Here is a 17339-nt window from a genome sequence, read left to right as displayed (position 1 = left end):
TTGGTTAAATGTCTTGATATGAGGAAAGACCATATTTCTTAAGTAGGTAAATACACAGACACACATGTGCACAAACAGTAATGTTGCAATTTTTTAGAAATTATGTGTATTTTAAAGCTCTCATCCATGGTGTTCTTTTTCACTGATAAATATATACTGAGAAAAAAATAACACATCTGGAGAATGAAGAATAAATCCTCCCTGCGAGAAAATACAAGGCATTTTAAGAGCAAAGAACAAAATGGTTGTGTCTCACTTGTGTGCACTTGGGTTAATGTCACTGCAAGAGATGCAGGAAACAAACCAGTTAGCATTAGTTAGCAGTATGATGGGGGAGCAACATTTGAGTATTTCTGGCACCGATTCTGATGCAGTTACAATTGATTTGAGTTGTAAGGCATCCAGTCTTATGTTTCTTAGCCACAGTTTGACTTTGATGACCTTAAGTCAAAATTAGTCTTTCTAAATTCTCTCTAAGTGTGAGTGTGTGTGTGCATGGTTGTGTGTCCTGTCTGTCTCTGTGTTGCAACAGACTGGGGACCTGTCCAGAGTGACCCCGCCTCTCACCCAAAACGTTTGCTGGAGATGCACCAACACCTCTCCTGAACCTACTAGGGAGAAGGGTGTACAGAAAACAGATGGATGGATGGACCTTAAGCCATGAGCTGACGTGGATGGAGAAGCTGAAGCAAACTGTAGTGATGAGAATGATCAACAGAACTTGAGCTGCTACTAATCTGTTTATACTCCTGCTTGAACTTTTCATTGGGATTGGTTTCTCTGTATAGTCCTTCCAAAAGCTTGGCCTTTATCGCCCTAAATAGTTGTGTGATTTCTCAGTGCAAAAGCACTACAAGCATTTTAACCCAATCATATTCTCTCTTTCTTACAGTTGAGATTGAAAATCATCAATATGGATGCATTGGCAATATGATTTGAAATTGTCCCCGTCATTCCAGTCTGCCATAGGCCTCCTCACAAACCATATCATGAGTTTTATTGTTGCCAAACACCCCCCCCCCCCCCCCCCACACACACACACACACCCCACCCCACACACACATACATACATACATACATACATACATACATACATACATACATACATACGGGAAGGTTTTGCTGCAGACTTGCTGTAAGTCGCTTAAAATTCTGAATTTGATTATGAAATAAATAGGAATATAAAGAACTACATGAAAACTCGAATCAGACATCAGTCACTTACGGAAAGAATGTTGTTTTTTGGGAGGGTTGAGGTTATTTTTATTGAGTAATGTGATGTCTAGCACTAACTGCAGATGATTCCAAGTGACACCAGATTTTTCAGATATATGCCTTGATCTGAATAAAACAACATCACTGTTGGACAGTTCCTGACATTTTACACCTGATACACGACTGCAGTCGGAACTTTTAATTCGCTCGAAGTCTCTACTACCCGGACAACTAAGCCTGTAACCCTTCACTGTCAAAAGCAGGAAATGAACGATGGAAACTGCTATAATGTGATCGGCATGTCGTTTCTTTGAGTTATTTCCATACTTTCCCCCTTTATTTGCACAATAACTAGGTGCAGCTGGACGTCTTAATTGCAAACTTCGCGAGGTGAGTGCTTCCGGTCATTTTTCATTGCGGTTGAGGTGAGCTACAGGAACATGTTAGCCTGTTAGCCGGGTTATGCTAGCTGTATCGGCGGCTGAGCAACAGTTCATGGGCAGAAGTTAAAGGATCCTCGTTAAGCTCTAACCTGCCTGACATCTGAATTCACCTTGTTACATTTTGATGTAACAGTAATATTTTAAAGGACGTTAATGAATGTTTTGTTTTCTTACATATTTACTTCTTTTTTTCGTGAGATTTTGCCTCGGCTTGTAGGTTTTACTCCGTCTTAGACTTGATGACAACATTAAACAGCGAATTAACTGCTTACATGAGCAGATCAATTCTTTTTAGGAAGCGGGACTTGAATACTTCGACAATAAATAGTGAGTTTTCACTCTGCGGACATGGAACTTCTGCCTTTAGAGGGCCCTTGTTATTTCTGGTTTGCTTGCTCCCTCTTGAGCACATTTTGAGCACTTTTAAAGATATCTCATCACTATCATCACACGGATGATATTCAGTTCTACATTTCTTTAAGGCCTCATGAGGAAGCAGAACAACATGTCTTGCACAACTGCTTAGACTGTGTCTGATGTTTCTCCAAGGTAAAACTGAACTTATTTGTGCTCCAGAAAAGCACACAACTCTAATGGAAACTTTCCATCAGGAACCTTTAGGTATATTTGGACTTATGAAATATTGTTAGGTTAAGTAGTATCATCTCTAGAACAGAACTGGAAATTGTTTGTCATGTATTTGTTTCTTCATCATTTTAATTTCTGCAACTCATTATTCAGCGGCCTAAACAAAGCAGCCCTGGACCGTCTGCAGGTTGTACAGTGTGGTGCTGGCAGATTTCAGAGAAAATCACTTTTTTTCATGTCACATTGTTTTTGTCCTGCTCCACAGGCCCCCATCCATTCAAGCACATCACTTTATGATTTTGGTTGTTAGTTATAGGGTTTTGAATAGTCAGTTTCTGGCATACATCTCAGAACGTTTCCATCTGAATGTCCCTAGGACAGTGTTCAGCAACTTTTAAAGTCCCTTGAGCCAGTCATGGTCCTGCTAAATAAAATCAGTTAGAGCCACAAAATAAATAAATAAAACTAGTCAAGCTGTACAACATTCCCTATATTGAAATAATTTTAATATGCTATTGTCTTAAAACACAATAGCAAAATTATTTATTTTGATGTGTTTCTTGTTGGGGGGGGGGGGTGCGACTTTCAAAACCTCATGTCTAAATCAACTCACATAGATAAAGATAACTGTTGAAGCCAGTCGTTCTGTTGCATCTGTATTAGAGACAACTCTTGTTTCTCTATCAGTTGTGGTCGTAGTTAAGAAGAGTGATTGTGCAGGGGCCCCATGTGACTCTGGAGCCACAGATTGCAGATAAGGTCACGTGAGCACAGTCTCTGCCAGGTAGCAGGAGCCCAAGAACTCTGAAGCCCTCTACCCTTTGGGGTCGGTGGATTCTGTTGAGCTTTTTGACAACACAACTAACAACTCAATATACTTACAGGACTTTTGTACTGATGTTTGCTGTTTAGCTGTTATCTGAGTGATCCGTCTTAAAAAGTGTTATTATGAGACACATCAAAGAAACAAGAAGCTTCTCAAGAGGCAGTCTGTCTTTTAGGTTCTCATAATCATATCTGCCTGTCTTTTTTAAGTAAAGTTGTAAGTTGTATCATAAACATTCCTCCTTTTTGTGCCAGTCCCTAAAGCACTCATGGGAAAACGTGAAATAAAGGTTAATGCTAGTTAATGTTATCACGAGTCAACAAAGATGTGTAAAATTCTGATATCGAAGATCACGTTTTTCAGTCATCACATTTTGAGTAATGACTGAAAAAAATACTATAATTGCAAATCCCTCAGAAGCCCTCAGACCCATTCAATAAAAGAAAATATTTTTGAAAATATATAGATTAATCCCACACAGATTGATTTTATCAAGTTAATTGATATTTCTGCTAACAGCTAATGAAAACATGACATTTGAAATTTGAATATTATGTGAGACCAATAAAAAACTATTTTCAAAAGCAGAAATATGGGCTTAATGAATAGTATGTTTAATAACTGCTTACAGGTTGAAATTTACAAAAGGTACTGTTGATCTGACAAATGAGACTCTTATATTCTAATTTCTAGAATATGACTACTCTTCCTGCAGGCACACGGCATGGTAACCAGACTGTCACCTGAGGAAAGGAAACCATAACCCAAATTTCACTAATGTTAATGATTAGGTAAGAAAGATTCAGTGATGGCATTGGGTCAGACTGGATTAAACTGAAGGTTTCCATGTCCAAACTCTTTGTCTTTGTCCTTTCCCAGTCCTAAAATGGCCTCAGGAGCACAAGACAAACAGTACACACCATCCCTTCTCAGCTTTTTCATTTATAACCCTACGTTTGGACCGCGCGAAGGAGAGGTGAGACGGGGCTTTCAGTGGAGGACATCTCTCTGGCTTCTCTGCCAAACCTTGTTCTGGACTAAGTTTCTCATGTCACATTTTTTTCTCTCAGGAAGAGAAAAAGATTTTGTTTTATCACCCCAGTGAGATTGAGAAGAATGAGAAGATCAGAAATGTGGGCCTTTGTGAAGCCATTGTTCAATTCACCAGGTACAACACATCATTAACACTTGATTTCACGATGCCTCTGCAAAAACAATATTCAGGTCATTTGTCACTAAAACCTCCAACTCCTAAGTAATTGATTGGGATTTAATGTGATGCACCAACATGAAGCTGTACATAGTTATGAAATGGAAGGAAAACGATGACTGAAAATCAGACAGTGGGTTGTGTATTTGTATTTGGCTCCCATGAGTTAAAGGGGTATTACTATGTAAAATTGACTTTTTTGAGCTTTACTTTATGTTATTCCCTCATAAGCATACATGGAGTGTTGCTTTGATTCTTCTTGCATGTTTGAGAAATCTTTAATCTCCCGTGGCAACCATTCAGCTGTGTAAAACACCTGGGTGGACCTAGCAACGGCTACGCACCACGTAATTCTAAAATTTTCCGTTGATTATCCCACCCAGCCACACCAAGCTATCGAGCTTCTGTCTCACAGAGCAACCCTCTCCTTGTGACTTCCCCACTCAGTTCCTTCAGACTAGCCAGCAGTAATTAGCAAACACCTGGTGGAACTCGTATCAGCAGTGCTCATTATACGCTACTCCCTAGTGTAACAGTAGTAAAGTCCCTGTTAAAGGGTTAATAGAGGAGCCATGTTGTGATAACTTCCTGAATGTGGAATTTCAGAAAGAGCAGGAGCTTTTAAAGAGACAGAGGTCCAATTTCAAGGGGTTAAATTACAAAGTCAAATTTCTTTTAAGTCATATTTGACATATACAGCATTTTTAACTGAAGCTAACATAATTACTTGATTGTGCTATAAAATGGTACTATGTTCCTGGAAAACGCATAGTACTGCCCCTTTAAGACTTTGTAGAAGCTCATTTTACTGCAGTTGCAACTGGAAGGCTGATGGTTCCACGTTTGCAGGTACTTTGTGAAAAAACAAAAAGCTGGCGGGAATGAGGAAATATCTCTGTAACATTATAATCAATTCCTCATCAAAAAACCCACAAAAGATCGGTTAGTTATCTTTTTTTAATGCATTCTCCACTTCTTTGTTCCAGGACTTTCTGTCCAACAAAACCAGCAAAATCCCTTCACACACAGAAGAATCGGCAGTTTTTCTTTGAGCCAGAAGAAAATTTCTGGATCGTCATGGTATACAGCAGCTACAGATTGCCTCAATTCCTCTGGACTTATTTTGATATTTAGTCAGAGTAACTTTTTGTGTTGTTTTTCTTGTGCTTTTGTTCCGCAGGTGGTTCGAAACCCAATGATTGAGAAACCGAACAAAGATGGCAAACCTCCCACAATAGAGTATCAAGAAGAAGAACTACTTGTGAGTTGATGAGGAATACCTTGTTAGGGGTTTTTAACAAAACATTTAAAACTTCTCAACTTATTGATTTTATTAAAGAGAAAAATCATAAATCATTCACTTGCTTCTAAAATATAATGCTGATTATTGCAGTCATTAAATGTTATGTCTAAGATTTAATTATTGTATAGAATTAAATCCACAGACTACAGCAGAAATCTGGTAAAAATGTTAAAGGGTTAAGAAAGGAGCCATGTTGTGATGACTTCCTGAAGGCGGAGTTTCAGAAAGACCAGGAGTTTCTTAAAGAGACAGAGGCCCAATTTCAATTCGTTAAATTATAAAGTCATATTTCTTTTGAGTCATGTTTAACCAAAGTAATATAGTCACTTGATCATGCTATAAAATATTTTGTACCTATAAAATTCTTAGTAGTGCCCCTTTAAATGACCTTTATCTTTAGTTTATTCTAAAATTTGTACATTTTTTCTTATCCATGCTTCTTTCATTCTTTGGCCTGTTATAGCTTCTGTAGGGGTAGACAATCGAATGCTATTGTTAGCTATTGACAAGCAGGTCAGTTTTTTGTGGAAACAGTATACATTTACCAGGGTTTAGCTTGAATTCAGGGATTTCCAAAATGCATCAATATTACAGCATATTCAGATTTATAAATATCTTCCTTCAACCAAGGAGTTTGGTTCTGATAGGAATTCAGACGAGCATCTCTTAAAAGATAAGGAAGAAATGTAAAAGGAATGTCAGCTTTAAAAAAATAAGTTTTATGTACTTTTTCTATATTTAACAAAAAAGATGTTGAAAATGATTCATATCGTTCTTAATTATCAATGAATTCTTAGCAGTGAGCTCCAGCTCTTTGGAGTTGGAGGGCCTCCTAACCATCACCCTAATCTAAAGCTCGCTCCACAGATTATTTGATTCAATTCAGGACTCTGGCTTGGCCACTCCAGAACATTAACATTACTTCCACTGGAGTTACGTGATACAGATAAAAACATGAACTTCAGGTGGTTTATTTATTTTTTCCAATTTGCCGCCATGTTCTCTTTTTAAAGGATACGGTTTATGGTGCGGTGGTCCGGCAGTGCTACAGTATGTACAAGGTGAGAGCTTTAGACCGCCTGGTACCAGTAAAAACATGCTGTCTTTAAATCGTAGTTTTAATCATTTTGTTATTTCTCTGGTTTTGCAGCTGTTTAACGGGACTTTCGGTCGAGTGATGGAATCCGGCGGAGTGGAGCTGCTCATCCAGAAGCTTGAGAAATTCTTCTACAGGGTAAATGTTGCCGACTGCTGTTGCTAGGTGTCTTTTTGTTTGGCCTTGTTTTGGACTGTACATATTGTCTTTGTCAAACTAAGTCCAGCATTGCTTCTTTTTTCAAGTCACCAGAGCCTGTCGGTGTTTCCATAAGCATCTGAGTTTTTGCTCCTCAGCTCCAGAGACTTTGTCGGTGTGTGTGTGCGAGCGTGTGTGTAAACAGCAGGATGATGTTTGGAGTCACGGTTCATTTCTCGGCCCTTAGCGACCTGCCTTGACTGTGTCCACTTCTCACCATCAACATAATTGCCTAAGCCTGTCACATTGACCAATTAATCAATTAATTGCATGATAGATTTAAATAAGATAATTATTTAAATTATATAAAATGTAAATATATAATTTAAATTACATATTTAAATTATATAATTATATATATTATATAATTTCCCACTTTATTGTTTTTGGTCATTTATTTATTTTTTTGGTTATTTAAATTATCTTGTGTTAAATGCTCTTTACAAAGTTGGTGTTTGTCAACCCTTTAGACGGCGAACTTGCATTTGTTTATTGCCTTAATTTCTGGGACAATTTATCATCCAGCTAAATTTGTCATGGTGACAGGCCTACTCTTGCCTTAACCGACTCTGTATAAAAGTTTAAAAAATTCATTTTTAATTAGGGAAGACCTTAAATTGATCCAGGCTTCCCTCTCCACCGTGTAACCTAAACACGAAGAGAAAGTAGACGCTGCGGTGTTCTGTGTCTGAGCTTGAATGTCAGCTGAACATCTTATCCCCTCTCTGATGCAGGAGCTTCTGCATCACATCGGTCAAAAACTTCTCAGTCTGCTTTCTTTATTGCATTGTAAACTAATCCTTTGGGGTTTTTTGTCTCGTCTTTACTCTGGGCTGTCCAGTATCTGCAGACGCTCCACCTGCAGTCCTGTGACCTGCTGGACGTTTTTGGAGGCATCAGCTTCTTCCCCCTGGACAAGATGACCTACTTGAAGATCCAGTCCTTTGTCAACAGAGTGGAGGAGAGCCTGAGCCTGATCAAATACACAGCCTTCCTCTACAACGACCAGCTTATCTGGTAGAAACTGTTAAAACTTTACACGCTCATCCAGCTAATCCGCTCTTTACCAGAATCGCCAACTCCCACTGCTTTAAAACAACCTTGCATGTGTGCAGCCACTTCCAACAGTATAATCCCATGATTAAGTCATAAAAACATGCTGAATAAACAGAGATGGTACTGAACAAGAAGCCTAATCTTCTTTATGGTTTGCATGCGACCTGACAGGTCACACATTGTCAGCCTGCCTGTCAGTAGGTAAATACATGGATGTTAACTAAAGGTGATTCACAGTAAACAGTCTTCAGACAGGAGGGGGTTTATTTAGTTAGCACACAAATACTCTGTCTACTCATAGTGTCCATTTCACGCCTGAGCTTTAGTTACAAGAAAAAAAAATCATTTTTAAAGGGTTTAAAAGTGCATTTTTTTATTGTTGTTGTCATGGTTGTGTGTGCAGGAGTGGTCTGGAGCAGGACGACATGAAGATCCTCTACAAGTATCTGACCACGTCTCTGTTTCCCAGGCACTCGGAGCCCGAGGTAGATGGAGATGACCCCTGGGCACAAGGCCTTGCAAATGTCTTCATACCTACTGGATGTTTTCACATTTTAGTGTTAGACTGACACACTTCAAAATCACCAAGAAGAGAAGTGTCCTGCTGTTAGGGACAATGAAGCCAAATACAAGACAGTCGACTCAGTTCAGTTTATTTCCACAGCACCAATTCACTACAGATGTCGTCTCGGGGCACTTTACGAAGAAAGTCATTTCAGTTCTATCACACATACACTCAAATTAATCCTACACTGCAAAAACACTAAATCTTACCAAGTAATTTTGGTCTAATTTCTAGAGCAAATATCTCAGTACACTTGAAATAAGACAAACTAACTTAAAAGTAACTTTTCAGCAAGATATAGAGGCTTGTTTTAAATAAATAATTCCTATTGATGAAAAAGTTTTAGTCCATTGGCAGATAAGTTAACTTATAACATTAAAAAAATGTCTTTTTATAAGTGAAATAATCTGACAATAGAATAAGTATATTTTCATCAATGATACGGAATTACTTATTTAAAATAAACTCCTAAATCTTGCTGAAAAGTTACTCGTGAGTTAATTTTATCTCATTTCAAGTGTACCAAGATATTTTCTCTAGATGTGAGACCAAAATTACTAGGTATGATTTTGTGTTTTTGCAGTGAGTTATAAATTAAGCTCAGTTTATTATTGAAATTAGTTTACAAAGTTTTCTATTTAGGAGAAACCAAGGAGATTGAATCGAGTCATTAACTTGCAGCATTCACTCCTGGATGAACATGTAGCGACAGGAGACGATCTCTTGTATTGTGTCGTTGACTTTACAGCAATCCGTCATACTGAGCATGCATGTAGCGACAGTGGAGAGGAAAAACTGCTTTTTAACAGGAAGAAACTTCCAGCAGTACCAGAACCTGGCTCAGTGTGAGCACAGAGACACAGAAAAGAAACAGATGAGCTGATATATACAGTAGGTGTTTGTTTTGTGCTAATGAGAAGTTAACAGCAGGAGATGGAGAGGGTTGAGGTGAAGGCAGCATTATGTCAGCTGATTCCCTCGTCCTGGAAGGAACCACAGCCAACGGAACGCCACACCGGGTGCAGCTTCAATGGAGAGAAAAATAACTGAGAGAACACAAAAAGTTGACAGTTGAAATGACAGCAAATGATCCAAATTGGAGAGTAGTAGAAGAAGAAAGTAGCAAAGTGAGAAGAGAAGACTTGAAACCCGGACAAAGGTTCACCTAAAGTAGATAAGGATACAGGTAGAGCTGCACTGGAATGCCAATGATCAAAGCATGTTCAAAGTCCGGACCTAAAAAAAAGACAACTTTTTGTTACTCATTTCCAAAAGTTTGAGGGTATGAAAACCTCCACAAGTCACCTTAGTAGAGCGAATCAGAATTCATAAAGAATGAATTTATGAGGATGTTTCAGCATGTTTCAATCCTGCATCAAGATCTTGAGCATTTAATAGTTTTCCATGTTCTCTACAATAACATGACTTTGGTGGCCTTGTACTTTTTAAAACTGAACTGTTTTGTGTTTTTCCTGTTTCCTGCTGCAGTTGGCTGGCAGGGACTCTCCTCTGAGGCCTGAAGTCACAGGAAATCTGTTGCATTATGGGAGGTAATTCCATCTTCTCTTTAATCCTGTCCTCTGTAAAAAACAAAAAAAACATTTGACTTTATCTGCTGCTCTCATCCACGTGCATCACGGCATGCACTGGATGTGCTAATTGAATTTTTGCATCATGTTTTTCAGCAGTCTGTGTTTGATGCTGCTGTATAGGCAGGTTTGGACAGAGGATGGGTGGATTATGTTACTGTACTAAATTATGGCATTATTCAAAACCTATCTTTACCTCACTCATCTCCCAAAAGTAAGGAATTCATACCTAATGAACCCCAAGATAACATTTTAGCAGATCATTAAAATCAACCAATTTCCTAAATTACTTTCTTGTCATTGTGGCTGTTACGGCCCGGCTCAGATGGCCGCAACAAAACTAGGGAGGACACGGCAACCAGAAACATTTTTAGCCCTTCAGAGGCATTTATTTAAAAAAACCGATTGTCTAAGGGAGCAATGGGTGCTGATAAACCAGCGTTCTTAAAAATGTACTGTTTCATTATTAGAATATCTGTAGTAACAAGTTTCACATCACAACCTTCCTAAAATAATGGCATATGTCTTTTTTTTTTGCCAAAAGTGATTTTCTTTTTTTGCCCGACTTATATTTTGGCCAAAAAGAGGTGGGTTTCTTTTTGTGTTGTTTTTTTTTTTTTTTTTACAAAACTCACTTTTGGCGAAAACAAAAAAAAGGTGCTGATATATAATAGAAGCCAAGTTCATTCACAAATAATCATAGTCACCATGGTGAAGACTTCATCTAAAATAATTGTACCTTTGTCATTCACTTGTTGGGGCTTTATGACCTGGTACATTTTTCACTCAAAACTTATAGATTAGACAGGCATCTCACTCTTCTGAGGATCTTTGTCTGGATTTATGCGTACGACGGTGCTACGCTGACATTAGCTCCCTTCCTCACTGCTTTGGTGTGACTTGTTGATATTCCGGCTGAAGACTCCTGCTTTGGGTTCTGGACGATGGATGTTGAATATGTCATCATTTCAAAACCACTACATGTATTGTGTAACTTTTAACTCGTGTAAAACTCCAGACCACCTCACAGTCCTCGCTCCCCTGTCTCTACGTGTCCTCAGGTTTTTGACAGGACCTGCTAACCTCAAAGACCCAGAGGCCAAATTCCGATTCCCCAAAATATTTGTGAGTGCAGAAGACGGATATGAGGAGCTGCATCTGATCGTTTATAAGGTGTGTGGAATCAAACCTGACTCTGTTCTGGTTTTTTTTGTTTTTTTGCTGCTGATCCATTCATATCCTCGCTCATATTATAAATGTATCAGTGACCAGGTCATTCATTATCAGGATGATTTTCTAACCTAATCTGTAATGGAGGGGATTTTGGTTCTTGTTTATCATGGTAGCTGTAGGATTAAATCTCTTCCTTCTCTATGGATGGATTTTTCTGGATTACGTGGCTCAATTTTAAAATGAAGTACTTCCAGCAATGCTTATCATCCGATTAGTGTGAATTTTCAACCTTTTTGACCTAGATTCTGCACTGATTTCCTTTTTTTTTTCTCCCATTGCAGGCGATGAGCGCCGCTGCTTGTTTTATGATCAGTGGTAAGTTCAAGCCTACATTATTTATTGTTTTGTTATTTTAATCAATTCATGCTGTCTTCTTCCTCATATTAAGCTGAAATAAGACCTTTTATCCTGTGGCAACTTAATTTCTTCCCTCCGCCATCTTTTCCCAGCCAATGTGGAGCTGACCAGGGAGTTCTGTGAGCAGCTGGACGGCTTGGTGGGCCCCCAGCTGACTCTGCTGGCATCAGATATATGTGAACAGTTCACAATAAACCGCAGGATATCTGGGTCAGTGCCAGCTTCTCACTTCCTCCCCCATACAGAGTTTTATTTAGTTTTACTCCTCTTCTCAGCGGTATTAGTGTCTCGTAGCATGAATAACAATAGTCATGCAACTTATAAAGCGTCTTAGAAGCCTCAGTGTGATGCATGAACTGTGTTCAGTAATCGACGTTGACTTAAAACTGGCCTTTTTCTTTTTGGGTCCACAAATACAACTCATTCGAATGTTTACATACTAATAATGAAGACTATGAATGTTATATTCATTTTTGGGCTTTTAAAGACACATTTAACATTTTTCATTGTTGAATGATAATACAATAAATGATTGTAATGATAGTAGCAAGCAAGAAAAGCGATTGTTTATTGTAGATATTCTGTGATGCACATCTGGTCAAAATCATGCATACTGTCCCACTAATGTTGGGATAGAATTCACTTGGCAAGATGCAGACAAACTACACTCTTTACGGCAGTAGGTCATTGTAAACGGCATCATGGAGGAGTATTAATGTGATGGTGCGCTGAAGGCAGTGTTGGAAAGAACAGGGGCTTCTTAAAGAGACGGAGGCACGATTTCAAGACATCAAATTACAAAGTCAAATTTCTTTCAAGTTATGTTTAATATGTACAGCACTTTTATAACAACTTTTATAACTGACCCTACACACACACACAGCTTTCATAAACACTTACCAGTTTTTTACCTTTTTCTTCCTCAAACTGGTCAGTTAGGTGATTATTTTGTACTACTGTCTCTGTAGCCTATTAGCAAAAATAAAAAAACTCCATCAGGGCAGGAGAAATGTTTTTGTGGAACAATTAAATCGCAATGTTGGCATGCTGCTTTAACCTGAATGCTGTTGCTATATCGAGGGCTTTGTGATTCCAGTTCTGAATTTCACCTGTCATCATGTGTTACCTCTTCCTGGCTGGCAGACACAGACAGAACTCTAACATTACTGCAGCTCTTAAAGGGTAACTCAAGCAAGGCAGCACTAAGGACTGGCATCCCGGTCCATGTGTCTTTGACCCCATCAGTTAGCTCCAGATCCGTAATCTTAGACCGGCCCTGGCAATTCGATGGGCTCCTCGTAATCAACTTAGTAAAGAATGTGCTGAATAAATAATAAGGTTCCAAATTCCTCAGCTATCATTCACATCTCCATCCTGAATTTGGGCTTCTGCTGCCTTCCACTCAGCAATCCACTTCCTGTTGGAATAAAACAAATTGATCCCACTTTCATAAGAATGACAAACTGCTGCTAAAACCCACTTTCAGCTGTTTTGGTTCATCCTGTCCTGTTTGTGTGTCTCCCATATTGTTGCTCTAGGCCGGAGAAGGAGCCCCAGTTCAAGTTCATCTACTTTAACCACATGAACCTGGCGGAGAAGAGCACCATTCACATGAGGAAAACCGCCAGTGTGTGTCTGACCTCGGTCCACCCTGACCTCATGAAGATCCTGGGAGACATCAACTGTGACTTTGCGAGGTACAGCAGCAGATCCTGGAGCTTTATTAAACAAATATCCAAGGTGGTGTTTTTATTTCCTAGTACCATGTTGCCAATCTGCTCTGTCCTGAAAGCACCGAGTAGATACAAGTGATTAGTTTCAGTTGGAGAAAGTCAACCTTTTAGTGCTCTGTGCCTATAAGAGAACACCACAGAGAGCCACATCATTCTGAGAGATTTTTCACGTTGGAGATTCTATGTTGTGTGTTTTTACAAGTTTTGCAAAATGACTGATAAAATGGCTATAATTTTTATGGTTTAGTTTATTTTTAAGCTTTAATTTTTGGCATAAAAGCAGACATTCCACAAACAATAGCAGTGTACTTTACAGAAATGGGATCAATTCCTTGTTCCGCATTTTGAGCTGTAGGGTACAAATGAAACCATATGTTTACATACACTGAATGAAAAGACACAAACACATTTTTTCTCACTGTTTGAAGTTAAATTTGACCAAACCTTTCTTGTATTAAGTTTGTTAGAATTCCCCAAATTATTTCTACTTGCAAAATGTCAGAAAACCTGGTAATAAATGATTTCTTTTTTATAGCTTTCCTCATATTCAAGTTTACATACATTTGGCCAGTATCAAGGGTAACTATGTAAATATCTGATTTGAAATGTATGGAAAATTATGTTGAAGGACGACAAAACCTACTTTTCTCGCACAGAGAGTCATATGGAGGGGTTGTGAGCTTTTGTGTTGCCTTTCACAAAAAATGTTTTGTTTTTTGAAAATATACCAAGACGTTACATTTCAAGTTTTATAAAAAATTTAAAGAATAGCATAAATGTACAAAACCAATCAGCAGGACTTTTGCTAAGGGCACCAAAATGGCCAAAAAATGCCTTGCATCATCCCTGCTGCAGTTCTCCTCATTGCCATCTTCTTAAAAAAAGAGATTGTGCTGCCATGGTTGAGGCTAAACTGTCTCGTCCAGCTCTGCTGCCCCTGAAGGCGGTCTAAAGCAAGACTTTAGTTATTTCCATTTCTTTTGAGCAGAGCGAACACGAGCTGACTGACAGAACTAAGACCCTCCTCCTGGCTCTGATTGGTTATTTCTGACTGCTGTATTTCTGCGGATGGCTGTAAAGTCACAGGGAGACAGATAATCACTCTCATGTAGGCCTGTCGCGATAAACGATAAATCGATTAATCGTACGATAAATTAAAACTATCGACGTCATTTTAATTATCGGCATTATCGTCTCTTCCGGCCTTTTTCTCTTTCAGCTAATGACACTGAATGGAAAAAAAGGCTCAACTCCGGTGCTCTCCACTGACCCTCCTTCCTCATTTCCTCAGTGTAAAGCCCAGCGCACCCTACACGATCTTAGAGCTGTAGGCCGATTGTCGGCCCATTTTCAAAACCTGACAGACCACACATTAGCCGACAGAAATCCTAGGTATAACGGTTCGATCGGGTTCGTTCCTGCCGTGTGGTGTCCAACAATGGGCACAAAATAATGGCTACAAGTCCAGTGAACTAATTTTAAAACCAGGCATTAATCAATGCTTTACTACAATCTACCTGCAATGCATGTGGCTAGTGTCAGCGTAAAGTCCTGACTGAATGAAAATCATTATAACCTATTTACGGCACGTTAACGAAGAACAGCTGAAAAGTTACCGGGTTTATCAACTGCGGTAGCAATTTCGCTCCAACTCCTCCTCTTGTCATTTCTATATTCTTTGCATGTTGAATTAACATTAATGTTGTTTCCACATATCATCTCCGATGTCCGCTGGACTTCGGGTTGCGTCGTGTCAGCTGTTTGGGATTCCCCTCGTAATTTCCCCTCAGAAAGTGCGGAAGAGAATCCGCGCTTTCTGATTGGCTGCCTGTCACATTCAACAGGCTGCGTTAAAGCTCCCAGTCGGGGAAAACCCCTGATTTAGATCGGAGTGGCAACGAAGATCTACCATAACACACCACAATCTTAGAAAGACCAACGATCTAAGATTGTTGTAAGGGGAAAAATAGGAGCAAAAAATCATGTAGTGTGAACTATTGCATCAGGTAGTCGATGTGCCCATCTTCTCTATTTAAATCTAATTATTACTGAAGGGCAACATAGTATACAGACTTCATAATCTGCACTCTTTTGGTTGAATGCGGTATTTATTTCCACTTTTACTTTGTGTTGTTTAGTTTTTTTTTTCCAAGTGAGTTTTTTGTTAATGGAGACTGAGAATCCTTTTTATTTTCGTTTTTGGTCGTTTTGTTTATTTTGTTTATCAGTTCCAGTGTTAAGTGTTCTTTTGAAAATAAAGTGTATTTATCTTTGGCAGGAAATCGCATGGATTATTACATCATTTCCATTAAATCAGTGTAAAAAGGTCTTCAAACAATATTATCGTTTATCGCAATAATTTTTGAGACAATTAATCGCTCAGCAAAATTTGCTATCATGACAGGCCTACTCTCATGTTATACAGTCATGACTCGGTGACAGTATTAACAAATATGTAAAAAAAAAAAAACTACCCATTTTGCTAATGAAAGTTACATACTGCAGCTTTAAGCCTCAAAAAATCTATTTGTATACAAAGTACAATAAACATCACTGCATGTACTTCCTCATCCTGATTTCTACCAATCTGCTCCCAAGGGTTGACGAAGATGAGGAAATCATAGTAAAAGCTATGACGGACTACTGGGTCGTCGGCAAGAAGTCGGACCAGCGAGAGCTCTATGTGATCCTAAATCAAAAGAACGCCAATCTGATTGAAGTAAATGGTATGTCCTTCAGCAGGAAGTACAGTTGTGTATTCTAACCAGAATGTGCTGTCATGTTTTCAACCTCATCCATTTTCATTTTTGAATTCCAGAGGAAGTGAAGAGGCTTTGTGCGACGCAATTCAACAACATTTTCTTCTTGGACTGAGCAAACAAGATGGCGACTGATCACACTAAAAACTGTCAGGGTTTCAGCGGCAGCATCAACGTAATGCAATAATTGCATTGTAAAATAAACAATATTGTTGAAAAGCTTTCTCACCAAGTTTTTTATTTAATAGACTAAAATTGTAATTTTATCTTGTAATTACCTGTAAAAAAGAAAATACAGATTTGACTTTACATGTACTGCATCTCATTTTGTCTGTACATATTTTTATGATTTTTATCATCTGTTTTAAGTTCGCCCGTATATATTTGTGGATATTTTTATTGAGATCATGATATTGTCTCATTTTAATTTAAAAACTGACATGTACTGATGTGTTCATTCCAGTCTTATTTGGTGATCAGTTATGGTTTTAAGATGTCATCATGTCAGAACTATTGTTAGGGTTTGTATACAACTGCACTAACTTGAAATAATAAATGAAGTAATTTTCCTAAATGTATAAACTGAATTTTACTCTTAGCTTTAGATCACAAGTAAAGGCTATGAAACATGCATCTGTGGGTCACTATTAACATTAAGCTTAAACAGGGATTTCCTGGACACAGTAGATTACTGTAGAAAGAAATTGTGGTTTACTACCATGTTTAAACAGCAGCTTGATTATTATACTCCTTGTGATGTCAACAAAAATACAAAGCTGAATCAGCTGTTTTGTTCTGTTTCAGTGAGCTTTTTAAACACTTTGTATTTTGTGAAATACTTAAGTGAAAATGTTTTTCATTAGCCAGATATTTTGTCACTGTACATTTATTAGTGGGGAAAATATGCCCTAATGAATAGTATATCTAATTACAATTAATTGGAAACAAATAAGCAGTTATAATTTGATATGGTAAAGTTGTACCTAAAATATAGAAAACACTCAATCTGAGGACCTATAGTCCTAAGAACTAAGATAGTTCTTAGCTCTAAGTTCTTGTCAATCTTGGAATTTAATTCATATCAGACAGTCTACCACTGGAACAAACATTATTAACCAGCTAAACTAAACTTCCTATAGACCATTCTGCACTTGATTTACTGATTCCA

General features: G+C 38.3%; 1 protein-coding gene and 1 long non-coding RNA gene across 2 annotated transcripts; one reads left to right on the top strand and one right to left on the bottom strand.

The window, feature by feature from the left end:
• Window positions 1-1444: 1444 nt before the first annotated feature.
• ccz1 (CCZ1 homolog, vacuolar protein trafficking and biogenesis associated) lies at window positions 1445-16749 on the top strand. The gene is made up of 17 exons (XM_032574978.1): window positions 1445-1605; window positions 3788-3863; window positions 3952-4048; window positions 4143-4240; window positions 5269-5362; window positions 5463-5543; window positions 6599-6646; window positions 6736-6819; window positions 7721-7896; window positions 8339-8420; window positions 9989-10050; window positions 11151-11262; window positions 11604-11637; window positions 11772-11889; window positions 13218-13376; window positions 16011-16138; window positions 16231-16749. The coding sequence occupies exons 2-17, from the start codon at window positions 3850-3852 to the stop codon at window positions 16284-16286; spliced, it is 1443 nt and encodes a 480-aa protein (XP_032430869.1). The 5' UTR covers window positions 1445-1605; window positions 3788-3849; the 3' UTR covers window positions 16287-16749.
• Window positions 10861-11113, bottom strand: LOC116727512 (uncharacterized). Its single transcript, XR_004340812.1, has 2 exons — window positions 10958-11113; window positions 10861-10918 (listed from the first exon to the last, which is right to left on the bottom strand). It is a non-coding gene; the product is annotated as an uncharacterized LOC116727512 (long non-coding RNA).
• Window positions 16750-17339: the final 590 nt, after the last annotated feature.

The sequence above is a fragment of the Xiphophorus hellerii genome, chromosome 10 (assembly GCF_003331165.1).
Source record: "Xiphophorus hellerii strain 12219 chromosome 10, Xiphophorus_hellerii-4.1, whole genome shotgun sequence".
Classification (NCBI taxonomy): domain Eukaryota; kingdom Metazoa; phylum Chordata; class Actinopteri; order Cyprinodontiformes; family Poeciliidae; genus Xiphophorus; species Xiphophorus hellerii.
Note: the sequence above shows the minus strand (reverse complement) of the source record. Positions and strands in the feature narration are given on the sequence as shown.